Source organism: Delphinapterus leucas, chromosome 13 (genome assembly GCF_059928025.1).
Source record: "Delphinapterus leucas isolate spDelLeu-1000000601 "Yukka" chromosome 13, BTC_Dleu_Yukka2, whole genome shotgun sequence".
Taxonomy (NCBI): domain Eukaryota; kingdom Metazoa; phylum Chordata; class Mammalia; order Artiodactyla; family Monodontidae; genus Delphinapterus; species Delphinapterus leucas.
Window position 1 is genome coordinate 71,775,716 of NC_143141.1, and position 27,322 is coordinate 71,803,037.

Below are 27,322 nucleotides of genomic sequence, written 5' to 3' on the forward strand. Positions count from 1 at the left end.
ACCCTCATTCATTCCATGCTCAAAAAGCCAATGGGTCCCAGCTTGACTCCCATGTCAGACAACCAGGGTGGCCACCTTTGTCCTCTCCAACAGGCTTACCCTACTGTCTCACCAGCATCCTGCCTGGTCCCCATACAAGCCACATCCCCTGCTACCATCTCTACAACTGAAAAAATTTGACAACTCCTCCTAGCTCCTTCCTGGCAATCGTGATCTGTTTTCCCATAAGTGCCCTGTTGGCTCACTCACTGTGGTGCTATGTGACCTGGGGTAAGTCATTTCCATCACCTGTACCACGAGGAGGCAAGACTAGATATTCTCCACATCTCCTCCACTTCTAACAGGTGGACGTCCCATGGAAAAGCCTGCCAATCAAGAACCTGGGAGGCCCTGGGCTGCCCACCCCTGCCCTAAACAACCTCTGGGGAAATATTTGGCCTGAGAGCCAATCAATGCCTTTCACTGCTCTGCTGATTCCCAAGCAGGGAAGGTGGGAATGTCCAACCCTAACCCTACGGAGGGACAAGGGAGGGAGCCAGCTGCCTACCAGAGCCAAGCAGGGGCTGTGGGCAGCTCACCCAGACTCTCAATCATTCCATCCAGCGCCGTCGCCGCAGCAGTGTGAATTCCTGCGTTCTTGGAGTTGAGGTTGTCTGCTACAGCAATGATGATGGAGAGCAGCACGGGCTGTAAGCTCTCTCTCAGGAGGGGCATCATCCTGGAGAGGGACTCCAGCACCCGCTGGTTCACTTTCTTGTTGGAATCCTGAAGCCTTGGGGTGAAAGCATCAAAGACCTGTTGAGGGAACAGAAACCAAGAGCCCATGGGAACCCAGTCTGGGCAGGAGTCCCACAGCCCAACTAACTGCCCTTGGAGGGTACTCCTCCTGCATCCCTGACAGGGGCCATCCAGCCTGTGCCAGAACATTCCCAGTGACGAAGAAGAGCTCACCTCTGAAAGGGGAGGAGGACAAGAGGGGAAATGACTGTACACTGAGTACTCAAGTGCAAAGGGTGTAGGGTGTAGAGCATCTTGTAAGGTACTCGGCACTCGCTCATGGAGTGATCTTAACGACCCATGAGGCACGTGTTCTCGTCCTCAGTTTACCATTTAAAAAAAAACGGGTTTCCCTGGTGACTCAGTGGTTGGGAGTCCGCCTGCCGATGCAGGGGACACGGGTTCATGCCCCGGTCCGGGAGGATCCCACATGCCACGGAGCGGCTGGGCCTGTGAGCCATGGCCGTTGGGCCTGCGCGTCCGGAGCCTGTGCTCCGCAACGGGAGAGGCCGCAACAGTGAGAGGCCCGCGTACCGCACAAAAAAAAAAACCCACCAAAACAAAAACTGAGTCTGACAAAGGTTCAATGACTTGCCCAGATCACACAGCTAGTAAGAAACTTGAAGCCTGTGTCTTAACTGCTCTTCTATGTAGAGTCAGCAGCCTCACTTCCGGAAGTAGCAGGCATCTGCCCTCATTTCCAGCCTTTGAAAGCCTGCGCTTACTCCGAGCCCCATGTTCTGCCCCCAAAACCTCACGTGCGTAGCTGGATCAGGAGTCGCCCTTAGCTGCAGCATCCTGCACCTCTGCCCTCCTCCCTGTAAAACTGCTGGGAAGATGAAAGACACCCAGGACATCTCTGAGTGGTCCCAGCGCACCCAGCAGGAGGCGATGCCCTTGCCCAATTGGCCACTTCCAGATAGTCTTATGGCATTACCGTGGCAATTGGATAGCAAGTGCTTGTCAGGCTCCCTTTACCCTGAAGCGATGTCTGGCGCAATGTCCAACCCTGTCCCGAGTTTTCCAAAGTTGCACCCACCAGGGAAAGACAGGGCAGAGACGGGGCGGCACTCACCCGGACCAGGTTGGCGGTGATGAGCTCTGGCTTGGCCTTGCAGTGCTCAAGGAGCCGCCCCACGCCTTCCATCCGAGACTGGTACTCCTCGGCCTCCAGCAGCCGTGTCAGCTCCCGCAGCTGCTCCGCCATCTCCAAGCCACCCCGCGTGGAGGAGCACAGCCCTGCCAGCCGCGGGCCACTGGAGCTGAGCCTACGTGGAAGGAGCGTCTGATCTGGGCAGCCCCAGGGGATGGACACATCTCCTGTCCCATGAACAAGCCCCAAAGACAGGTGGGGCTGAAACAAGAGTTTCACTTGCAACGTAGTCCACCCCAGCTTCCCCTCTACCCGCCGCTTGGGGACTCAGGCCTTGGGAACTCTGGAAATGCTTTCTCCTCAGGGGGCAACAGTTCGGTTGCCTAGAGCTCTATCCCCTTATCAGGCGGCAGGGCTCTCTCTTCCTGCCTTTTTTTCCTCTTTTCAGAAGCTATGTTAAGAATGGGGTGAGGGGGACTTCCCTGGTGGCACAGTGGTTAAGAATCCACCTGCCAATGCAGAGGACACGGGTTCGAGCCCTGGTCCGGGAAGATCCCACATGCCGTGGAGCAACCAAGCCCGTGCACCACAACTACTGAGCCTGCGCTCTAGATCCCGTGAGCCACAACTACTGAAGCCTGTGCGCCTAGAGCCTATGCTCTGAAACAAGAGGAGCCACCACAATGAGAAGCCTGCGCCCCGCAATGAAGAGTAGCCCCCGCTCACTGCAACTAGAGAAAGCCCGCGTGCAGCAGCGAAGACCCAATGCAGCAAAAATTAAATAAATGAATAAATAAATAAATTTTTTAAAAAAAGAAAAAAAGAATGGGGTGAGGGAGCTTGGACTGAGGGGGTGGAAGTCCATGGAAGGATGACTGGCACAATTTAACCTAAGAGTGGGGGAAGGTCTTACCAGGAGCCTGTATCCTGAGCCCTGGCTGCCTAGGCTCTGCTTACACTCCTCCAGAACTAGGGAAATGTTAAGAAGCTCTGTTGTCTTACATTGGGATCACATGCCCATCATTTCCCCTGGCCTGTTTCAGCCAGCATGGGAGCTGCTTCCCACAGAACTCCAACCGCCCACTGCCAACTCAGACCTGGGTCTCTGAGCTCATGCCCTACACCCGGGTCCCACCCAATAGAGCCCCACATCATTCTGACATTCATCCCTACATTCCACACTCTTTGCCTACTGAGTTCCAAGAGAAGTGCCAGACACTGAGAATAATGAGATGAGAGATGTGGACTTTGCCCTCAGGAGCTCACAGACCAATGGGAGACAGAGGACTGAAGGAGGGGGGCAACCGGCCCAACCGGAGGACATGAGGGCAGAGAGTCAGAGAGAGCTTCTGGGAGAAGGTGACAGGTGAGCCACATCTCGTAGGATAAATAGCCATGTTCCGGTACAGATGGCACAGCATAGGGAAAGGCACAGGTGTGAGAGAGAACGCAGGGAACATGAGCTGAGAGAGCATGCGTGGGAGAGAGAGCAGGAAGCTACCCTAGAAGAGGTGGGCAGGGGGCTTCCCTGGGGGCCCAGCTTAGGAGTCTCTACACATGTTCCTCCTGGGGCATCGCAGAAGGGTCTTAAGTTTTGGGCACAGGAGTGACTGTCAGATTCCTGTTGGATTTCTAACCCCTCCTAATGCCCGCCCTCTAGCCCCTTGGCCCATTCCTTCTCATCTGCCTTGATTCTACCTCTGCCTCTAAATTAGTCCCAGGCCGGCCACTCTGATGGGGAAAGGCCCTGCTGCTCTAAGTGAATGGAGAAACTCTGAGCTCACACAAAAAGGCTGACCAACAATCCATCCCACTTAAACTGCACCTACACGGCCAAGGCTGCAGGAGCCCATCTCTACCAGCAGATGCTCCTGAGCCCAGCATTTGCTCTCCCCAAGATCTGGGTGAGGGAACCCTTCCCATAAATTTACCCATGAGTCCTGCTGACCCAACTAGGTCTCAGTCACAGCCCAGATGCACACCCCTCCCCCCAGGGCCACCACGGCGGGCCCGGGCCAAGCAGAACATCTCCATCAGCAGTCTTGGATGGGGAGCCCCAGGGAGACAAGAGCTACTGTACCCATACTCGCCGGGCAGCCCATTCTCACACACCACAGACTCCTCGACACCTTGCGGCCTTTGGCAGATGGAAGTTCATCACCATCTTCTATTCCCTTGAAAAATACACACAGAACATGAACCAAAAGGGGTGGCCCTATGGGGAACGGCCAGACACTCCAGTGTAGACCGAAACAAGAGGAATAACCTGTTCCACCTGGGAGGGCACAGGGGAGTCTTCCAGAGCACTGGTAATCGGGTCACGGATCAAGATCCCCACTTAAAAGATGGAGGCAAAGAGGCCCAGGGAGGCTCAAGAGACACAGGCAGTGAGAGGCAGAAGCAGGTCTGAGCACCAGGAAGGAAATTCCACCCGTCAGGAGTCGTGGATGAAATCAAAGCCTCTGGAGTGCACGCCCCCCTCCGCTGACCAGCGTGAGGGCTGCGAGCTGCCGGGCTCAGCTCTGATTCCCGCCCCAGACCAGCTCACACCTCGCTGACTGCTGACTCACCCACTGTTTAATAGCTGTCATGACCTTCTGCAAGTCGTGGGATGGGAGGGACTGCTTCAGAAATGCATCAAACCTTGTGTTTGACATTAAGATATTCACCATCTTCCGGCCATAAAACCTGCCGTTGGAGAAAGAGCAGGATGGAAAACAACCACAGAAATGCAATATAAATTTGCTTTACATAATTCTCCTAATTGCAGTAAGAGAATTTTTAATACTTTTTCTCATTATGACAGTAATCCCCACCCAGTTAAGAACTAGATTCATGAAAGAATAAACAACCATAATCTCATTACCAAGAGAAAACCACTTAAATTTGTACATATTTTCTTAGTCTTTTTTCCAAGCATATATACAGTTTCATTGATATCAGAATATATAAGCAATATTTACCCAGCTTTTTTCACTTTACCATTAATCACCTTCCCACGTCATCCTCTTCAATGGCTAAACAATATTCTGTGAGATGACTATACCAAAGTGAATTAACATTTTTCTAGCATGAGACATTTAGAAGTCTGAGGAAGTGTGCAGTGGGGCAGTATAGGGGGGGAGTGGTCAACTCTATCTGATAAACAGTGGTGGGCAAGGCGGGGGCATCAAGGAGGGCTTCACTGAAGAGGTGACCTTGGGTTGGGACTCAAAAGATGAGTAGGAGTTCACAAGTGGGATGGGATTAAGGAGTAAGTGGAGGAGGGAGACATCCCAGCGTCCAAAAGACAGTCTGATAGGTCTACAGGTGTGTGGTTGGAGAACAGTCGGCAGGGACTGGTCTCAGGGAGAGAATAGGCTAGAGAAGAAGATAGGACTCAATTTAGGGAGATGTGAAGGAGTTGGGCTTTAGGCTGCAGGCAATGGGAAGCTGAGAAATGATCAGATTTGCACTGAAGTCAAAATGTCTCAGGCAGCACTGTGGAGGATGGATCTTTGGGGACAAGGGTCGGGGCCGGGAGACCCGTTAGGAGGCCATTATAATAGTCCAGGCAAACGATGATGAAGGCCTGACATAGGCAGGAGGGTGGGGGTAAGTAGGGACGATCAGATTCAAGAGCTGCTAAAGAAGATGAAATTGTAGGACTTGGTAGGTGATTGGAGGGGAAGCCCAAAGCATCTAGAATTATCATACTTCACTCAGCCTAAAACTCCACTGATTGTAAAATGCACCATTAATTTATTTTCCAGTAAGGAAAAACAGAAAAAGAAGACACTGGTGATTTCCACTGCCTTCAGTGACACAGCCCCGTGTGTGAAGGCCATCCTTTTACATGCTATCTCAGAAACAGAAGTGACACTTTTGTGGGAAGTGTCCTTCCTTCCTTAGGTTGGATAAAGTACTTGTTGGTTGCTTTGTAAGAAACTGTGGAATTTGGGTCATTCTTTCAGTGATGAATATTTGCGTTAATATCGAATGTATGCCCCATTGCTCTATTTCCATGCCTTTTCTCATATACGATAACGCTTCATTTCAATGCCAAATAATAATGTAATATTTCTAAGACATTTTAAACGCGATTAAACCCAACAATTCTCCACAGTGACTCCTGAAATAAATATAAAAGGCTAAGCAGCAAAGAAAGGCTCATAATGTAGTTCCTACAATGCAAACTGTAATTCAAACATTTATACAATGAGCAACAACGATCAAGTTTGCAACTGTATAGATAGTAAAGCCCAAGTCATAACTGCTGCCTGGCCACCAGCAGCTGTGAGATGCCTCGGATTCTAAGATATTAAAATGTGGAGGGGGAAAATGAAGTATGAAATTCCCCATTCTGCATCTAGATGACTTGGTAAATAATAGTGACTTTCATAAGAGAGGGAACATAGCCAGAGAAGCAGGCTTCAAGAGAAGGCAATGAGCGCATCTAGGGACAGTTTGCACTGACGATGACAGTGGGACATCCCGGTGATGGGTCCTGTGGGGGCATCAGAGAAATGGGACAGATGCTCAGAGAAGGGCTGGCCTGGAGGGAGACACGGGGAAGCGTCAGAATTTGCTGTGGCTGGAGCCACTGGAAGTGATGGCGTCACTCAGAGAAGGCTGCAAGAGGGGGACGAGGATGAAGACACTCCTGCAGCCACGGGCATCAGGGTGCGGGCAGGCGGAGGAGAAAGGCACAGAGGAGCCAGGAAAACCAGGGAATGTGGTACCATGCAAGCCGGAAGCATAGGGTTCCAAGAAGGAAAATGAAGTGCCGTCAACGCCATCCAGTGTGAGAGAGAGGGTCGGACGGAGAGGGGTTTAGATCTGGAGAGATGTTGGAGCTTAACGCCCATCCCCCCACCAACAATGAAGAACCAGCCAACCAAAACCTTCTACTTCCCTGACAATAGTCTTCCTGTCAGTAAATGGCACTATCATTCACCCAGTTGTTCAGTTTAAAAACCAAAGCATCATCTTTGATTCCTCTTTGAAATCCTCAGCACCCAACTGCTCTCAGCTATGCCTTCAAAATATACCCCACTCCACCCCTCCTCCCCCTGCTGCAGCCTCCAGCACCTCTTGCCGGGACTCCGGGGTAGCCATCTGCCTGGCATCCCTTCTCCATCCTGGCCCCCTCCCCCACCATCAATCCTCCAGTAAGTAGTCAGAGATGTTTTTTGTTTGTTGTTTTTTTTATAAATAATTTTTGTTTATGAGGTAACCAAAGGGAATATTTTCTAAAAAATGAGAAAGGTGCCGAAATTGTTAATCGCTCTTTCCCAGATCAGATCACCCATCAGCTTGAAAACCAGGAGGAAAGCTTGGGGATCATTAAATCTGGTGCGTAGGGCAATATTTTCATGATTAGTCTCCCCTGAAATGTCCAATTTTTTTTTTTTAACTTTAGTCATCCAGCCCCTTCACTGGTCAGTGAGTCAAGGAAGGGATTTAACAATAGATACTAGGGTTGAGGGGTTGTCTCTTCCTGACCTGGTTTTCAAAAGCCTGGATCCTTAATGATATAGGAAGGGTTTGAGGCATATACAAATTATTTTGGAGAATACTGTAGTAAGACCAAAATTGTCTTGCTGCCCCCTCTAAGAAAGAGGACAGATAGAGGATAGTTCAACAGTAGTGGGTCCGATAAAGAGAATCTCTGTGCTATCTTCATGGGCTGATTCCTGGAGAGGTAGAATGGAGAGGCAGAAAATCCCCAAACAGGGTCCTACAGAGACAGCAAGTTCCAAGTATAAAAAAGTTCTGTTTTGTCTAGGCCTTCTTCCTCTCCATCAAATTTCCCAAAGCCTAACATTATGTTGTAGGAGGAACAGAATAAAGAGATATTTTTTTGAATCAAAAGGCTAGCAAACATATAAAGAAGCACTCAAACTTGTTAGTAATCAGGGAGGGGAAAAAAAGTATTCGGAAACAGCCATGAGCTAGAACTTTTCCCCATCAGATGGATAAAAATGTGAAATCCAGAAACTGCAACGTTGTAAGGATGTATTCGCCGCGGGGGGCCCCGCGTGCGTGAGGGCTCCCGGCGATGCCTGGGCGGCCTGAGTGAACACGGCCCTGACCTCACTCGCGCTCTGGGCAAATTCCCAAAGAGATCCTCCTGGGCTCTGTCAGGGGCCACTTACAAGGACTGAGGTACAGCACCGTGGGAGTGCACTGGGCAGGGTGGGAGGCATCCCGTGCATCGCATCCCTCCAGGGCTGCACTGCACGGACACACCACACGAAGGCACTGCCTCAGACACAACACAGAACGCAGTGTGGACGTGCCCTCTGGAGCTGTACCGAGCGTGCTGGGGGCCCCAGACATGGTGATAACACGCCATGAACCGGGGAGTGTGATTAACTGCACCCCAACACCAGGTTTTAAAGACAGTTAATCAGATCCTATCACTCTCCTGCTTAAAACCATCTAACACTGCCTCACACTCCTACTGAAAACATCCTCCAGTGCTTCCGGTCACACCCAAACCGGAATCCCAGCTCCTGACCAGGGCCTGTGAGGCCCCCACCCCGGGCCTGGCCTTGCCGTCTCCGTCTCATCGCCTGCCGCCCCCCTCACTCACGGTGCTCCACAAAGGCTCGCCTTTCTCTTCATTAAACAGCAAGCTTATCCCACCCAGGAGCCTCTGTACTATCTTCCTTGGCTGTGACTCTTGTACCCCAGACCCTCAAAGAGCTGGGTCCTACTAGCCAATCAGCTCTCCACTCAAATGTCACTCCTTAGAAAGATTTCCCCTGACTCTCAATCTAAAGTAGCCCTGACCCAGTTCTCTACTACATCTTGTTCTACCCCTTATCTGTGTCTAAAATTGTCGTAATTATTTACTTGCTTATTACCCAACTAGGAGGTAATCTCCAAGACAGCAGGGGCCTAATTTTTCTTATTCACAGTCATATTCATAATAATGAAAAGAATGCTTATCAAATAGCTCTTGGAAAATTGAATGAATGGATGGCCTCATAGAGAATGGAGCTGGGCTGGGACAGGAACTAGAGCAAGATTGCAATGGCTAGAGAGGGAGTGGAAGGTGAGAAAGGGGAGCCAGGGGCGGGGGGTAGTGGCCATTCCCTGAGCGGGCCCGGCTGTGGCGGTGTGGAGAGGTGGGACGACAGCTGCAGGGAAAGGACACAGCTTCGTCCACCGACTGTCCTTCTGAGTGGCCCCGGGGAAGCTGAGCTACTTGGGCCTGAGCCCTCGAGGCTGGCTGGTTGCCTTCTCTGCCCTGGGCTGGCCAGGTCAGCCATCCCCAGGACCCTGGCCCTGCATTACCTGGTGTCCTGGTTGGAGTCCTGGGCCAGCCTCACCAGGTTGTGCACCAGCATGTCTGTGCTCTCTCTGGTGCCTGAGAGAAGCCTCTCGGCGCCTATCTGCTCCAGGACGACCGAGAGGTGCTCGGCGGTGCACTTCCAGACTAAGGGGTTTCGGTGGCTGAAAGGGAACACAATCACGGACAGGGGCTCAGCCAAGGAATGCGGTGTGTGGGTCCCCAGCCTGGCACACATGGACCTACAGGTGTGCATCCATGTTTCATGCCTCAGTGGGCTCCAAATTTGGTCCCGAGCAGACTAAAGGGAATCTTCAAGGAAAGAGCAGACCTTCCTGACACTGGAACTAAGGACGATGACAGGGTGGACTGAGCATGTGAAGACACGTGACGTCACCAGACGCACTGTGTGCCTGTCATCCCCGTTCCTTCCTGAGCTCCTGTCCTGCCTTTGCCTAAATGATGCACTTCCCCACATTTTTTCCACTTAGAATAACCTACTTCTGTCTTCTGAGGCCTCCAGGCAGAAGTAGTGCTCCCTGGGGGTGGCAGTGTCCTTGTTCCCTGGGAAGTACAGGGGTACCCGCATGGCTTCCAGGGGGCACCAAGTCTTCCTCTCAGTCGAATCCCCCATGCCCCACTGGTGCCAGGCACATGCCGACCCTTCAGCACTTCGTGGGAGCTTCCTGCACATTCACTGAGCTGAATTGAGACGGGGCCAGGGGGGATAGGAGATTGATGGATGATTTCAGGGAGAACCTGAAATCTTACAGGAGGAGCCCATCAGGATGTCACCTCTTTATTTCTCACCCTATTCAATGTGGATTCAATGTGCCCACAGTCCATGAGGTGACACTGGCCCTGGGGTCCGTACCAGTGGAACACAAAGGGAGGCTTCTGGGCTCTTCCTACTCAGTCTGGTCCAGGGACCAGCACCGTTAGCACCTGAATCAGAATCAGCAGTTTAGCCAGACCCCCGGGAATTCAAATGCACAGCCCTGTACCGGGCTCCCCTGGTCCTTGCGGACAACCATCAACTGTCTCAGTTTGCTGCGAGCACAGCCTCCCTGCCAGGCACCATACTGAGCACCTTCAAACCAGCGTCACCTCAACTCTGTAAGCTACTCCTGTCATCATCTTGCAGGGGAGGAAGCGGCAGCATGGGGAGGAATCCAGAGATAAGTACAATTCATTTCTCCTGAGTTAATAGTAGCCACGGAGGGCATTCAATAAATGTGAGGTGGAGGCAGCCGCTGCTCTAAGTGCTCTTTCCTGAATCAATTCCTTTACTCCTCACAACAGTATTAGCAGTGGGTTGGCCAAAAAGTTCGTTCGGGTTTCGTCTACGATGTTACAGCAACACCCGAACGAACTTTTTGGCCAACCCAATATTATCCCCCTTTTACAGATGAGGAAACCAAGGCATGGGGAAGTTTAGTAACAATCCAGGATGTGAACCCAGGCAACATGGCTCGGGGGCCTGTAGGCAAAGGCCTCTTGGCTGCTCCAACACGCCCTGGGTTCTACCCGATAGGCCACCCTGCGTAAGGGTCGGTGTCGTAACTGGCTTGCTGGGGTTGAGAGCTGTTTCACCCTGTGGGAGAAAGGGCTTGGGAAATGCTTCTGGTTTTGCTGCTGTGTTTGGTTTTTACATAAAGAGAAAGCAGATCTGGCTGCGGAAAGGCTCCAATGGCTGCCAGCCCCCTCCTCCACCCCAGAAGGCCAAGTGGCACCAGCTGGAGGAGGTCTTGTGCCTTGTTCTCCTCGTGGCCCAGATTTCATCAGAAGGAAGCACTCCTCCCCTGAGACAGTGGCAGGGGCTCCTCAGGCACAGGCCAAAGGCTGTCTCTGCCACCCCGTCTCTGGGGACATTACCACAGCCACTATGGGCTCCCCAGTGTTGAGCAGAAAATAGCACCTGTCCCTTCCCAGCTGGGACCCGGAGCTGCACTGAGCTCCCCTCGTTACCCACAGGCTGGTCCAGGAGAGGTGGGAGAGAAGCCCACCAAGGAACAGGGGTCTTCCTCACCCAGGAAAATACATGAGGTGCCTGCGCCATCTCCCTGCTCCTCCCCCACCCCAGCGCCTCTCCCCTTTGCGTCACCTTCCCAGGCCACCGCCCCCCCCAGACAACAGGCCCCCGCATACTAGATGCCCGCCAAGGTGAGGGCCACCAGGGAGCGGGTGGGGGTCACGTGCTGCACCATGGCCCCCAGGGACCGGCTGGCCGCCCTCTGGATGAACTTGCTGGTGTTCCCCATCTTCTGGAGCAGGCAGCGGGCAATCTCTTCAGCCTCCTGGTCCATATTCTTCTTCAAGGCCCGGAAGAGTTCTCCCAGGGTGCTGATGGCCAGGTGGGACACCTTGGAGCGGAGGTTGGTGAGCTTGGAGAGAGATGGGAGGGGGACCCTGCCAGGTTGCTGGGCCCTGCCAAGGGCTCCAGCACATAAGAAGAAGGAACCCTGCACCACCCTCCCGCAGACTTCACCCTCACCCCGGCCTAGACCTCACCAGGCTAGAAATGGAAACCCTGCAGCTGTTCTGGGCAAAACAGTCCCGTTTTAAAGAAACACTGTTACTGTTGCTATCATCACTATTATCAATTCTATTATTATCATTACCAGCTGCAATTTGTGCAACACTTAGTCTTGAAAACACAATTATTTAATTGGAGCTTCACAGGCCCCCCACTGGAACAGTCTATTCCCAAGGGCATGGGTCATGGCCTCCACTTGTGATACGATACATCTTACTGCCCCTCTGAGCCCAGCCTAGGCCAAGCTCTAGCCCCACAGGAGAAAGAATTTGGGAAATGTTACAACTGCCCAGAAGTTAGAGATCTGGCCCAGAACACTCCATCCCTCCTGAGGCATCCTAAGTACAGAGGACAACACAGGGCTGTGACAAATGGGCACATAAGATTCTGATTGTTTCAATACCCAGAGATTAGAAATAAGGGAACCCCAGGCCTCAGCTTTCCAATCTGAGAAATGGGTGGCTAGCTCCTGCTTCAGTGGCTGAGGGCTGAGAAATAGGCAGGGATGCCCATGTTGCAGGGAGCCGTGGGCCCCTCCGTGGCTGCTGTGTGACCCACACTGAGCAACACCACCAGGGAAGGGGGACTGGCTGGGAGTCAAGCGGAGGACAGGACACAGGAGGCCTCACCTCTCCAGTCACGGCCAAGGACACGTCGTGCAGCCTCCCAGCGAGGACCTCTGAGTGACAGGCCGCCAGGCGCTGGATGCTCACTAGGCCCTTCTCCTTCATCTGCCTAAGAAGCAAGTCCAGGCCCTGTCACAGGCAGTGGGCATGGGAGGAGCCCCCTCCCTCTGCAGACCAGGGCATGCCCATCACCAGCACCTCCACCGCAGCGTGGAGGGATTCAATGGCCTCGGCGGCAGGGTGTCCTGGTGTAACACCCAGGCTGAAATCCTAACCGTCCCGTGCAAGCCATTCTACGGGGCCCGTGGCCCATCCCCACCCAGGATGGAAGCCCACCCCAGAGCCCGGGCCTACGCCAGACACAAAGCCAGCACCTTCAAGAGAAGGCACTTGCACGTGAGGACTGAAGACGAGGAGGCCTTCCTGCAAAGGTTCTGGACCCCAAGTCATCGCTCTGCTCGCAACTAAGACTGTGTGTGGGAGGAACACGGGAGCAGAATGAACTTGACTTAGAAAAATGAAGGGCTGTGACCTTCCTCAGGCCCCCACGAAAGCGCCACGGAGTCAGATCGTACTTTCTAGGGCTGGCTCTGGTGAGCCATAGAGCAGTGCACGGGGCAGGCGCAGGCGGCCAGACCCACAGGCACTCCCCCTCACGCCTCCTCCTGGGGACAATGCTTCCTTCTGATGAAATCTGGCCACGAGGAGAGCCACGAGGGCCTGCAGTGGGGGAGGCGGGGGGGCGGCGGCCGGAGCACAGGGAGTGTTTCCTCACCAGTCGCTGCGTTCCAGGCACTGCAGGGCATCCACCAGTCCCAGCTCCGTGTTCGAGAAAGGCCTTAGCTCCTTAAAAGCCCGAAGGTCCGTCTCCTCCTCTTCTTCCCACTCAGGAGACCCCAAAGTAAGCACCGCAGGTAAGGAGTGAGCTGCACTCACAGAGAAGGAAAGGAGCAGGCGGGTGTTACCCAGAGGACCCGCGACCCGCACAGCGCCAAGCCCACCTTAGGGGGGCACGCAGGGTGAAGGGAGCCGCGAGGGTGAGAAGCCAGGGCCTGGGCTGCACTCCCTGGGGAGCCACAGAGACCACCGAACTCCTACCCCTGGTTGACAGTTTCTACCCCTACCATCGCCCATCTGATTATTATAAACAAGCTGGCCTGTGATAGGCTCTTGATGTCATGTGACCAAGCCCACCGCGCTGGTGACGCACCCAGAATCCCGCCCTGTCTGTGGCTCGAGGTGAGGCCAGCAAGTCTGTCAAGGAATGACTCCCCTGCTCTCACCTCATCCCCACCCAGGAGCCCATGTTACGGCTTCTCCTCCTCCTTCCCTCCGACTCTCCATCCTTTTGTGAAGCCACCCAAGACAGGGAAGCGGCCCAAAGGCAGCCAGCGGCAGGAAGCAGGAGACAGTGAAGGCACTGATGAGACGATTAACTGACACTTGAGTGGTCAAGATGTGGCCACACTTGCAGGGACTGACAATAAGCAGGGATGTTGTTTAAAAATCAGATCACGTTTTCTAGGCTGTCCTTCCTTGGGGACAGGTGCCAGAATCATAAAATTCTAGAACAGGAAGGACGTTTGGAGGTTTCCATCTGGTCCAATGCTCCAATCACAGAGCTGAGGCACCAGAAGCCCACAGAGGCTAGGGATGCCCACAGTGCCTCAGTTCCTCCATCAACAGAGCCTGAACTGGAATCCAGAGCTCTCACTTCCTGCCTAGTTTTCCTCAGAGGTTCATCTTTACATGACTTTCACTATGGCCTATCTAGGAGGTCCTGGGTAAATCTGAATTGGGGCAGTCCTTTATTTAAAACCAAGAAAAAAAAGAACTCATTCCTGGATACTCCTCTCAGCTTTGCCATTGGATCAAGATTCATTAGCCAAAGATTCATTAGCCATAGTCCCTATGGGCCACCATCACCTTGAGAGACCTTGGGTGACCTTGAGTCTCTGTTGTCTATAAAATGAGTGGCTTAGGTTAGATAGCTCAATATTTCCCAAGTGTCAACCATTCAGTTACCAGTTTCATGATTTTTTTTGCTATATCTCTAAATTACTTTTACTTTATTTATATGGTACTTTTCTTCAAATCAACCCACTTTTCAAATCCTAAATAAGTTTATTTTAAAGGGAAATTTATGTCACTACCATAATTGGTAAATGATTAGTTGTCATGGTATACGATAAATAGGTACAGTAAAAGAACATTATAAACTCAAGCTATAAAAGGACAGTCAGCTTCTAATGTCTCAAGCTGGGAGAAGGATCTCTTTGTTTAAAAAGGAGATTCACAAGTCTTAGAGAGGTGCTAAAAACTAGCACCAGATTAAGACTTTCTACTTGATGGAATCAAAAGGATAGAAAGAGAATAGAAAAGGGAGGTCAGTCAATATTATTTCTAGCACAAAACTGATGCTCTATTCTACCAACAATGTCCACATTTAAAGAAACTCTGAACCAGGTTGGTTGTTTTCAAATGTTCTTTACTAGCAAAATCTTTTCAAATGAAATCCCACGTGGAGCCCCAGTATTCAAAAAGGGGAGACAAAATAGACACTCCTCTGGTAGAATGGGGACAGGGCCTCCCCTTGTCCCTTGGCACCTTCCTGAGTGTCCCATAGAACCTTCAGGTCCTCAGATCCCAGTCTGTCACCAGCCCTGTCCAGCCCTGACATTTTATGAGGCAACAAGCAAGAACCCAGGGTCTTCCCAGAACCCTTTTTTCCTCTTCCTGGTGTTTCCAGCTACTCCCATGGAGGCTGCTTCCAGCATCTGTGGTCCTGGTGCACTGGTGAGTCCTCTAGGACATGTCACGCAGGCTGGGCACACCTGTCCAGCCATCCACAATTCCCGTTACAACGCCCTGGGTCCCCAGCCTGGCCCCCAGATACTTCTGACTTCCAGACACTGTTCCTGTCTCTGGCAAGGTGACCACCCCAGGTTGCCCCCTCCTCCAACATGGGCAACTGGCAGAAGCAGAGCAGCAGAAGTCACCCTTGCCACACCCCAAAGCACCCCAAGACAGCATAGCGAGGGGGACACGTGCCCCCACAGCCAGTTGGTCTAGGTCCCGCCTGAAGCACGGCGGGCAAAGCTGAGTTCCTGCTTCTGACAGGGATGCTGAGCCGTGAGGCCCTGTCGGCCCGCTTCTTCAGGATGACGTCAGTGTTGTTTCTGCAGGGGCTGCTCAGCCCAGGGGGCACAGAGAGGGTCCCACTGCCCCGGAGGGTAAGGAGGCCTGCGGAGGCAGAGAAAGTCCGAGGACAGAGCTGGTCCTGCCTGTCTCCCGGCCCCAGAGTTCCCCTTTGGAAATGCGCCCGTCAGTGAGCTACAAGACAGCAGACGTGGCTCCCTGTCCAGTCTCAGGACGGAGAGGGTGGGAGGCGTGGACAGCCTCTCTTTTGGCCCAGGTGTTGGCCAAGAAGTCTCCCCAGCCTGAGGAGGCCTTCCCAAGCACCCAGTACCTTCCTTCATCAAGGTCCTCCGGGAGCCCAGGCTCTGGGAAGCGAGCTCCCTCCCCCTCTCCCTCTCCGGCTCCTTCACTCTCCGGACCAACTCCATCTCCTTAATCTGCTTCAGCCACATCTTCTCCTGGGCAGACCTGGCTACGGTGACCTGGATCCGGTACAAGATCAAGGCAAACTCCATCACCTTGGGGACCCAAGTGTGCTTTCTATACCTTCTTCATTCCATCATCAAGAATGTGAGTGGCTCCTGTGTGCTGATTGCTGTTCCGAGAATGAACAAAAGGTCAAAGGCCTTGCTCCCCATGAGCCACATGGAGTGGGGAGATGACGGCAAACAGACAGCCTCTAGTATCAGGCAACATGCACTGGAAGGCAAGTAAGGGACACAGGGTGACGGGGCTTCTGTTTTGGGTAGGGAGACCCAGGGGGACTCCCAGAGGCGGTGAAATTGAAGCAGAGACATAAATGAAATGAAGCGGGGAGCAGGCCCTGAGGCTGAGGTGTGCTGGGCGTGGCTGGGAGTCCTGAGGAGGACACAGGCAGGAGCACCCTGAGTCAGAGGAGAGGCAGGACACAGGTCGCAGGTGGCAGGGATGGGGCCAGAGCCACAGCGCACTGAGCCCTGTGGTCCATGGTGGGGGCTTGGGCTTTTCCTCCGGAGGACACAGCAAGCCACTGGAGGTTTTGAGCAGAAGAGTGACATGATCTGATTCTTTTTTTTTCTTTTTCTTTTTTTTTTTGACTGGATGGGGGATATTCTCTAAGTGTTGTTTTTAATAACTTTTTATTTTGAAATAATTTAAGACTCACGAGAAGTTGCAAAAATAGAACAAGGGGTTCCCATGAGGTGGGACCTGGACTAGGATAGCAGGAATGAAGATGGTAGAATGGCTAGACTCTGGACATGTTTCAAAAGCAGAGCCCACAGCTTTGGCTGATATATGAGGTGTGGGATGAGAGAGAAAGACAGGAGGCAGGGATGGGCCCGAGATTTGGGGCCGGAGCAGCTGGAAGGCTGGAGTTGCCTTTTACTGCCATTCATGGAGAGGGGACGTGGGGAAAAGGAGGTTTTGCGGGGGTAAGAGTTCAACAGTTAAGCCTTAGATGAGGTAAGTTTGAGATATAATTAGAGACCTAAATGGAGACGTTGAGTATCAGTTCTATATAAACATAGTCATATAAATTAACAGCTACTGGAGATTGGGGAAAGTCTGGGCTGGAGAGGGAGATTTGGGAGTCCTCAGCATAGAGGTGGTACCTAATGCCATGGGCTGGATCAAATCACAGGGGTCTGTATAAATAGATAAGACGCTAGAGGTCTGAGCCCTGGGGGCTCCAGTACGTAGAGGTCAGGAAGACAAGAAGGCACCAGCAAAGAAGGACCAGGAAGGAGCTAATTTTGATGTAGTCAGACAAGCAAGAAAGAAGCCATCCCTCGTCTCCGTCCCTCAGTGGGGAATTCAAGAAGGATGAGCCACAAAAGCTGGCGATGGGTCAAGCTGGAAGAGCACTGAGATGTGTTGCACGTGGGAAGGTGGCCTCATTGATGTCTCAATGGGGGCAGTTTCAACGGGGCCGGCGGGGACTAAGCCCCACTGGCCTGCACTCAGGAGAGGACGAGTAGAGACACAAGGCAATATTTTTCTTTGGTTTGGTTTGGTTTTAAGATGAGAGAGGAAACAGAGAGCTAGGATGCTGGTGGGAATGATCCCGTTTCAAGGAGAACATTGTTGATGCAGGAGAAGGACAAGTGCTGGAGCTGGAATATTGGATGGATTGAGCTAGAACAGTAGGAGAAGGTGGTGAGTGAATGGGGTGTTTGAGGTTGAGAAGTGACGGTGGTGACGTTGTTTGCAGTGCCAACGTCTACAGTATGACCATGGGAGTGAGTGGCTAAGGTGTGGTGGAGGATGAGATCATTTCATGGCCCTGAATTTTTCTTCCTTTGTCTCATGGTCCGTCACCCTCGCTGGAGTGGGAGGATGTGGTGCCTGGACCTTATTAGCATCACTGGATCCCATAGTATATGCATATAGCAGGCTTTGAAGATATGTTTATTGCACTCTTATATCTCTGTTTCAAATAATGACCATAACAGTGACTCTCCACGTTTCACTAAATTCATCCAGACGAGAATCTGGATGAATCATCTGGATCAAGGTCACCTTAGAAGTCCAAGGTATTTGTCAGCCTGTCAGGCACAGGCCTTTGGCTGATCTGCCTCTGAGTCAGCTGCCTCTGGGTTGCTATCTTGGGTGTTGGTTCAAATTACTAGGCTTGGTTCACCTAAGCCCCTCTGCACTCTCCCCCACATCCTACTTGCTTCTGAACCGTGTGTGACCTCCTTCTGCCCTCCCTTCTTCCCTCATCCCCACCCCTCAGTTCCCCACTGTACTCTTCCCTTCACCTAGTCTCCCTCACCCCCATCCTTCTCCTCTCTTCTTTCTCTTCTTTTCTCCAGCCTTCACCCCAAACCCATCTATAGGTTCTGGCCTCAAGTACTAGGGGCAGCTGCCTCAGGGCTCTTCCTTGCTTTCCTCAAGCTGGTCCCACACTTACATATTTCAGAAACATGTGTGTGTTCAGCCAGTGGTCCACTCTGACCCCAGCTTCCTCTTTCCCTCGCTTTCCAGGTACCTTGGTGCCACTCTCCTTCTGGTCCTCTTCTTCTAGCAAGGGCTGGGTTTCTTTGGCGTGGCTGAAGGAGAAGGCTGTCAGAATAGGAGCAGACTGAGAGGAAAGCAGGGCAGGCTTCTCAGGGGCAGCAGACCTGTCTCTGACGGGCAGGACCAAAGGTTTTGGCTCTGAGGAGTAGAGAACAAGAATGGAGCTGAGGACGCCCAGCACCCAGGAGCAGCAGCCATCCCTTTGGGGCTGAGGCTCTATGACCCTGTGGTTGGTGTGACATTTTCCTGCCTAAGCCCCTCACCCTCGGTTCTTCTGCCCAATGCTTCCTTGCTGGAGAAAGACACAGGTTAAATTTACTCTACAGGGCGGCACTGGCACGTATAGAACAGGCTGCCCAAGAACCAACACCCTCCTCCTTTCATCCCTCTATCCATTCATTCAACTAGTATTGCACACCTTATTCTAAGACTGGGGGTGGGGGGATGCAGGGAGGGAGGAGGGAGGAGGCTGGGCAGGAAATAGGGGCAGATCTGTTAGCTAAGAGTTTTAAGATATTTCCTGAGAATGTAAGTCTGTTTTAACTGGGAGGTGTGTACTTCAGAAAAAGGAAAAATAAAATGAGCCCACTGACTGTTATATACCACCATGCTCCTATCTGAGACTATGACACAGCATGAAGGGCCCAGAGAACTAATGCCAGCCCAGGGCTCTCATTTTACAGACAGGAAAGATGAGACCCAGTGACCTTCAGGTGCTCTTACGATTGATAAAATACAAATTCATTTCCAAAGGACATCAAATCCATAGTATCTCTTTGTCATTCTATATTTTCCCAATTAATGGCTTCAAAGAGCACATTTCTGGTAATAGAGGCAGTGTGCGGGTAGGTTCATTCGTTCTCTCTTTATTTATTTATTTATTTATTTATTTATTTTTGGCTGTGTTGGGTCTTCGTTTCTGTGCGAGGGCTTTCTCCAGTTGCGGCGGGCAAGCGGGGGCCACGCTTCATCGCGGTGCGCAGGCCTCTCACTGTCGCGGCCTCTCCCACTGTGGAGCACAGGCTCCAGACGCGCAGGGTCAGTAGTTGTGGCTCACGGGCTCTAGAGTGCAGGCTCAGTAGTCATGGCACACGGGCTTAGTTGCTCCGCGGCATGTGGTATCTTCCCGGCCCAGGACTTGAACCCGTGTCCCCTGCACTGGCAGGTGGACTCTCAACCACTGTGCCACCAGGGAATCCCCCATTCGTTTCCTTTTAATGAAAGAAATGTTAACCAGGTTCTCCTGCTCACAAAATTTGGAGTTCACTGTCCTTGAGTGAACTTGCAAATCAGGGGTCCTCTGGAATGGGGGTCACCATCTGGGGCTGCCTGAGGCTGAAAAGGGTATGTTTTGTTTTGTTTTTTTCTTTTCTTTTTTTAATATTTATTTATTTATTTGGCCCCATCTGGTCTTAGTTGCGGCAGGCAGGATCTTCCTTGTGGCACGCGGGCTTCTCTCTAGTTGTGGTGCGCGGGCTCAGTAGTTGCGACACAAGGGCTCTCTAGTTGTGGCACGTGGGCTCCAGAGCACATGGGCTCAGTAGTTGTGGCACGTGGGCTTAGTTGCCCTGTGACATGTGGGATCTTAGTTCCCTGACCAGGGATCAAGCCCGTGTCCCCTGCATTGGAAGGCGGGTTCTTAACCACTGGACCACCAGGGAAGTCCCAGAAAGGGTGTGTTGAGTCTGGGGGTCCGGCAGGGCTCCTGGGTCACCCCAGATCTCTGCCCGGCCCACACCTTCTGCCAAAGATCCCTCCTGGGAGAAGGATCCAGGGCCGAGGGGGAGGAGGGGCGAAGCCTCCATCTGCCCAGAAGTAAGGTAGGACCGAGGGTACAGGTGTCCAGGTGCCAGCTGACCAGGGCAGGGACTGCGGAAAAGCCACAAGATTGGGGGAAGCCCTCAGCTTCAGACAATACCACGTGAGCCCCTACTACATGCCAGACGTGGTCCCCAAATTGGGCAATGTTGTTCCCAGCCGACAGCTGGAGGGTCAGAGAGCCCCTTAAGGACTTTGCCACTTTGTAGCCCCTTCTCACCTATGCCTCCAAGAGGCACCCTAAAAAGCCTTGTCCAAGCAGCCTGGCCCCTGCCCCCAGGGGACCTGGTTCTCAAGCAGCAAGCTGGTGAGGCAGACAAGGGAGAAGCTACAGGCTCGTGTCCCCTGGCCCAAAGCCCCATTCCAGTGCTCTCAGGGTAGCTCTTAAGGGACACTGGGTGCCAGTGTGCGCCACACCAGACTGCCCCAGCTACCCCGCAGCAGCCCAGCCGGGGAGAGGGGGAGATGCAGCCACCACAGAGGTTTCTGTGCCAGGCCTGCCTCTCGGGCCCAGCTGAGCATCTTAACCCTGGGGCCTCTTGGGCAGCAGCCTCCCCCTGGGCAACTGACCCACCTGCTGAGCTGATTACAGAGTAAGCTGCTGGGAAGCTACATAAGAGTCCACTCCCTCCTGCCTGTCAGCAGAGCAGCCGCCTCTAGCCCCCCATCGCCTGCGGCCCAGGCTCAGGGTGCTCCGCCCAGGTCCCCTCCCCCAACCTTCCATCCTCTCCACAAACTAGGTCATCAAGCTGGAGAGCCTCCCTGGGCCTCGGCCACCTGCCTCACTACCAGCCCGGGTTCGCTCTATTCCCCTGATGCTGAAACCTTCCGGGATGGGCTGACTAAGGCATTGTGGGATGTGGTTTAATTTCTCACTCTGTCTGGAGAGGAATCCTCTATTCACTTAGAACCACGCAGGGGCAGCAGACACACGATGGGTCAGAAGCGCCAGCTTTGGAGCCGTGAGGACCTGCGTGCAAATGCATCAAGGCTGCTTTCTGTGTCCTGAGGCCAGGGAGAAGGTCCAGCTTCAGTTCAACCCCTTCCTCTGTCAAATGGGGACAGCGCCGTCTCTCTCAGCTGGGTGTTCATGAAGCGACTTGCGCTGGTGGAGGGCGGCACAGAGCAGGGGCCACCGTCCGTGGCACCAGGGTGGCTTCTGCTTTCCCGTCTGTGAAATGAGGGGCTTGAGTCTGGCCCTAATTCTGATCCCATGATCCAGCCCAGGAACCAGAGAGTCAAAAAACACATGGGGGTGTGCACGGCGAGTACATACCCAGTGATCTGGGGGTCTTCTCCCAAGGCCCACTCTCCCGAACCAATCTTAAAAGAATGGGGGAGAAAAAAACACCCATGAGAGATGGCAAGCAAGAGCTCCTGCTGTGAGGAACCCAGGCTAGCTCCAGGAGGGGGCAAGGGCCGAGGGAGCCATGGGTGGCCCTGTAAAGAGGCTCCTGGCCAGGGCTTCAAAGCCGCAGGTGATGCAGTCCCTTCCGCAAACTTGAGGGCAGGCTGACCGGCAGCCCAGGCCAGGCCAGCCTCAGTGTCCAGACACAGCTCTGAGCCCTATTTTCCAGAGGCACAGCCCATCCATTCCCCAGGAAGCCAGCCTCGACATAAAACTGCTCAGTCCAAAAGGGAGCCCCGTGCCCTGCTCTGTCCGCAGGAGAGCGGCTGCCGCAGTTGAGGATAAATCTCCTTCCAGCTCAGAGCAGACTGAGTTCAAGTCCTCCAAACAGTCTCCACTCCATGGGAGCTCGGTGATCCCCCCACCCTTGCCCCTCAGGGTCTCGAGGGATTGACCCCCTTTGCTGCTGATGGGAAATCACCACTGTTTTGTAACAGAGGTTCAGTCCCAAACTAAGCACAGGAAAGGAAGATGGGGCATTCCCGGCACTGGTTTTAGCGGGAATACAGCATCACTAAGACAGATGGCAATCCCTGCCTTCATGGGGCTTACATTCCCGTGAAGACCAGCTATACATCATCCAACATGGATTTTTCTCTTCTCACGGGGAAATGCATAGACAGCAGAACCCCCTGGGGGGCTGACAGGGTCACAAGCCACAACGCAAGGACTGGAACACAACATCCTGTGCTCTGGCCTCAGCGAATTCACTCAGCGGAGTGACCCAGGCCGGGGTGGCTAGAAGACAGGCAGTAGGAGAGCCCATTTCGGTACCTGCCCAGATCCAGGGGCCCCGATCCGAGGGGTCTGTGGAGGTCAGGGGACCCGAGGTCTACAGGAGAGGCAGAGCTTCAGGGTGGGCCTGGGCCAGTCAAGACTCAGAGTTGCGCCCTGGAACTCGCACAGCCTCTTGGGTCAGGACCTACATGGAGGGGTTGTGTGTTTTGCAGCCAGTAGGCAAACACCCCAGGGCACCCAGCCTAGGGAGCCCCTCCGCTGCATCTTCACCACGGAACCCACCACTGCCCAGGAGCACTAATAGGTTTGGGGGGCACAGGTGGAGCTGGGAAATCCCTGTCGTTGCCCCTGGCTGTCTTGTTGGGCTTTGCTTTCACCTGGCACAATGCCTGACAAAGAGTGGTGCTCCATAGCTTTTAAGTGAGTACATGGATGCATGGATGCATGGCTGGATGGGAGGATGGATGAAATGGAAATGGAGGCTCCCTCCCAGCCATTTGTTAGCCTCACAGAGGCAATGGAGAGAAATCCATGTCACAACCAGACAGCAAATGGGCAGATACTTATTATGTGACTCATCCATGGCCAGGACCAAGCTTGACACCATGGGAGCCACAGAGATTTCCAGATATGGCCCCTGCCTTGTAGTGCTCCAAGTTAAAGAATAGAAATGAGGTTTAAATAAACGTGGAGCAAATCAGTGGGCGGGAGGTAGTCAGGCAGTGCACAGGCTGGATGCCTGTGGACAGTGCTGAGAAGGCACTTCCCTTCCCCAGTCGCCTGAGGAGGCCAGGGAAGACCTGAGAGCGGGGGCAGATGTGGAGCTGGGGCTTGAAAAACGTAGGGACTGATCAGCGGGCCAAGGGGGAAAGGCTCACGTTGGGGCTGCAGAGAGGTGCCATCCAGGGCTCGGCACAGGCATTGGGAAAGGTGGGTCAGAGCCTGTAGAGCAGCACAGGAGGAAGTGTGGAGTGGTGGGCTGGGACACGCTGAATGTCTGGCCAGGGAGACTCATCTTTAAGCTGCTGGCACCAGGAAGTCCATAAAGGTGAGATGCATGGAAGAGGTGTATTCAGGGGGTGGATGAAAACACGAGATTAGGATGGAGAGCCCAGGGCTGCAAGGAGACCCGGGGGGAGCTATGGGGGGAGGTCAAAAGGGAGCCAGTAAGTGCAAACTGAGAGGAAAGGCAGGGGCAAGACGGGGGTGGTAGCTTTTGTATTTTTTCTTACTGTTCAAGAAAGATCTAATGGGATGTGGCAATCTGTTGGGAACAGGAGGCAATAGGAGCAAAAGTCAAAGATGATGCTGAAATTGGAAGATCAAAGGGAACACCTGCACCTTGGTGGAAATCGGGAGGTTGTAGGAGGGAGGCAGTTTGGGGAAACATGAGGTGCTCTGTGCGTGATGCCATGACGGTGGCACATCCTCCCTCGCTGCCTCTGATGCTGGATCTGCATCAGCCACGAGGACCCTGAGGGTGCTCAGCAGGAGGATGGAAGCACAGAGCCTGACTCTGGGGAGACCTCAGGGTAAGAGCAGGGGACACGGAAGTCACCCATCCCCCATGATCTTGGAAGCCACTGCACAGATAAGATCCCAGGGGAGAACAAGGAGGTGGGGGGCAAAGGGCTCTGGAACAAATTTAAGAAATGATGAAAGAAGGCGCACAGGAGGCTGCCTGGAAGGCGCATGCTCTCGCCCCCTCTCTCTCTCTCACATACACACACAGTCACTCCAGCAGTCTGGCCTGACCACAGGGATGTTTTTGGCCATGTGGAGAGCACCCTCTGTCCCACTTACCAGCCATAAGTCCAGATTCATTACAACACAGAGATCCTCTACCCGCTGATTCCCGGCCTTTTGGGGGTATGAAGACCCCTTTTTACATCCAAAAGTTTTGTGGACTCCCCCCATATACACAGACACGATAATATTTGTATTTTTAGTGTCCATTAATTAAGAAAATATCAATATGTTGTCACAAAGAGCTACCATGAATTCAATAGAGCTTTAAAATAATTTGTATTTTATTCATCACTGCAGCAACCACACACATCAGCACACTGGCAGAAGACAGAGGCCGAGACATTGTTAATTAAGCCCATACACCCCTCCTGCTGGAGTCAAGGGTCAGAGCTGTGACCACCCCAGGTCTGAGGCTCACAGTGGAGGACCTTGCCCCTCACATGCCCAGCCCCTAGAGTTCTGCCCTGGCATGGAGGCTTAGCCATAGGGAGCCCAAGCGGATCTTGGGGGGTAGAGGAGAGAGGACTGCAAGGTACTTTTGACTTAGCACTGCTTACCGTGTGGTGGCAGGCCTCAGGCCCATGAGGATGTCCTGGCCTGGAGGCAAGAGGCTGGGAAGGGAGCCAGGCGTGCAAGAGGAGGTCCCGGCGGGCACCCTGTCCTTTGGGATGGGCAGGATCACAATGCCCCCCAGGGACTTGTGCATCTTCTTGTCACTGCGGTGCAGGTACTGCTGGGACACCTGCGCCTGGGAGCGGAGGTGGAGGAGGGGTCTGGTCCATGAAACATTCCACTCTGGATGCTCACCTCGCAGGCACCTCACACAAAGCGGTCCCTTCTAACAGCAGCCACCTGGGCAGAAGTGCTGGCAACTATCCTCTGTTTCTCTTTCCAGCCACACAACCCTGGGACCCCCAGGTTCATTGTTTCCTTACCATTTTAGGCAAGAAGGGAACCCCCTCATTCCTACTCCAACCCCTTTTGTTATTATTATTATTTGTTTTTCTGTTCTCATTTCAGAAAATCCTAGAACGTCAGGGCTGAAAGGGATCCTCAAAAACATCTGGTCCAATTCCCTCTTTTTAGTGCAAACTGGGGCCCAGGGAGGGGAGTGACTTGCCCAAGGTCACACAACCAGTGAGGGGCAGAGTGAAAACCAGAACCTAGATCCCTGGAGTCCCAGCCCAGCATTCTTTCCCCTCTGCCACATTTCCTTACCAAAAATGGGGAGGGCCAGAAGCATGAGGAGTTCTGGAATATTTAGATCAGAGATGGCTTGGGAACCACCAAGTGTAAGACAGGTGGTCACACAGCCTCTGCTCAGGAGGACTGGGCTCAGTACCTCTGGGGCAACTCCCAAGCCAGAGAAGACACCTCCAGAGAAGCTCAGGGCTTGGGAACAGGGGTTGGTAAAGGATAGAAAGAAAAACAGAAGGGCAGGGAAGCAAGACTCAGAGCAGTCCAACCGCCTTACCTCCTGGGCACCAGGTCTCAGTTCCTGGGGTCCCTGATGGCTTCTGGGTGGGTCCAGGCCTTTGTCCTTGGTTCCGCTGGCCTCCGGGGTGGTGGGGAGGCTCTGGATGGGAGGCATCGGCCTGGGCACCCTCAGCAGCCTCTGAGAGGCAGCCCGGGGGATGGCGGTCTTCAGGGGAACTCCTTTGGGGGCTCCCCCAGGATCCAGAGAGGCTGTATGGGGTGGGCACGGGGAGTAGGTTAGTCCCAGGAGTGCGGGGAATGGGGTTAATTGAGATGCTGGCAACAGGGCTTTATGTCCTGGGGCAGCTGAGACGGAGAGATGAGGGCGCAGATCCGCCCCCAGCTCTACCCGCACCACTAGACTCTGCTGAGTGTCCTTTCCCACGCCTGTAAAATTTGGTAGAAAGTGTCAATCAAAGTTACCTATTTAAAATTCAGAGGCAGGTTGGGTAGAAAGGGAAACAAAATCAGTACTGAATTAGGAGTGAGGACAGCAGGTTCTAGTCCTTGCGTCCATCTGAAAATCACTGGGTGGCGTTAAGCATAGCCGGTGGGAGTGGGAAGAAGAATATAGTCAGATTTGTGTTCAAAAAGAATTCCTCTGTAGCAAGGGCTAGAAGACTAGAATTCCTCTGCAGCGAGGGTGAGAATGGGGAGGCAGGTTGGGAGCTACTGCAGAGGCCTCGGTGAGAGACGGCGTTCCAGGGAGGAGGTGGAGGGTGTAGAGAGAGGGTGCTTGGCGGGTGCCCCCTGACTAGCCCAGCTGCCAGCTGGACACCTGCTGGTCCTCACAGCCTAGGTGGCAGGTGGACAGGCCCAGGGCTCACCTCCGGGAGATGCTGCCAAGTCCTCCAAGAGTCCTTGTCTTGAGCTTGTCCTTAATCTGAGTGGTGTCCCGGGCCACACGGTTGGCCTCCAACTCCAGCGAAGGAAGTGGCACCAGGGGCTGGGGGCCCAGCGACAGGGCCCCGAGCTTCCTGGGATGGCCATTCCTGTCCTGCCAGCCCTTCAGGGAAGCATCCAGCTTGAGGCTGTCAGGGTCCCCACACCCACTCAAGAGCTGCGACGGCTTCTCTAACAGGACGCTCAGCACTGGCCAGAGGGAGGCTGAGGGAAGCAGAGACCAGAGCTGCGGTGCTAGAGGAGCCCAGGTCCTGAAGCCAGGGACCACAGCCCTGCCTTCCCGGGGTTCCTAGAAGAGCCCCACTTCCCTGTTCCTGCGGGTCCCCTCCGTACAACTCCATCCCCCGAGGCACAGGATTGAAAGGACCCACCTAAAACCAAAGGGCATTTTCAGTAGGGACCAAAGTAAAAATAATACCTGCCGGTAGCTTGAGGACACAGCCGGGCATCTAAACACACCCATCTCCTCCCTCCAGGACGAGGCCTAAGCCCTGCTCCGTGGTCACTGGCCCTGACTGGGCAGCTGTCAGGTGGAATCCCCCATCTCTGCCCAAAGGCCCCAGAGAGGCTGCCCTGGGCACTCGAAGGCCGTTTGATGTGACCAAGTCACTAGGCCCAGTCCCCCAGTCTCACCTTTTCCAAAAGTCTTTGGGCTGGAGTCACTGCTTCCCCCCAGAAGTGTACGGGGCCCAGCACTGGTCCAAGGGATGCTCCCACAGTACACGGCCACCAGAGCCAGAACCTTGCCGGGGGACAGAATCACAGGGAGAGCGGCATCTTA

The 27,322-nt window shown here is 53.5% G+C and overlaps 1 protein-coding gene across 1 annotated transcript in view; it reads right to left on the reverse strand.

The window, feature by feature from the left end:
• The window catches only part of TOGARAM2 (TOG array regulator of axonemal microtubules 2), a 55,481-nt gene that overhangs the window by 11,279 nt on the left and 16,880 nt on the right, over positions 1–27,322 (reverse strand). The window contains 20 exon segments of the mRNA XM_089922434.1: positions 579–795; positions 1,853–2,045; positions 3,372–3,408; positions 3,901–3,987; positions 3,990–4,044; positions 4,441–4,558; positions 9,155–9,313; positions 11,298–11,533; positions 12,315–12,420; positions 13,087–13,237; positions 15,391–15,426; positions 15,429–15,554; positions 15,781–15,958; positions 18,421–18,587; positions 21,544–21,590; positions 24,720–24,910; positions 25,637–25,848; positions 26,466–26,491; positions 26,493–26,745; positions 27,175–27,283. Coding sequence (XP_089778560.1) covers positions 579–795; positions 1,853–2,045; positions 3,372–3,408; positions 3,901–3,987; positions 3,990–4,044; positions 4,441–4,558; positions 9,155–9,313; positions 11,298–11,533; positions 12,315–12,420; positions 13,087–13,237; positions 15,391–15,426; positions 15,429–15,554; positions 15,781–15,958; positions 18,421–18,587; positions 21,544–21,590; positions 24,720–24,910; positions 25,637–25,848; positions 26,466–26,491; positions 26,493–26,745; positions 27,175–27,283 — 2,704 coding nt within the window.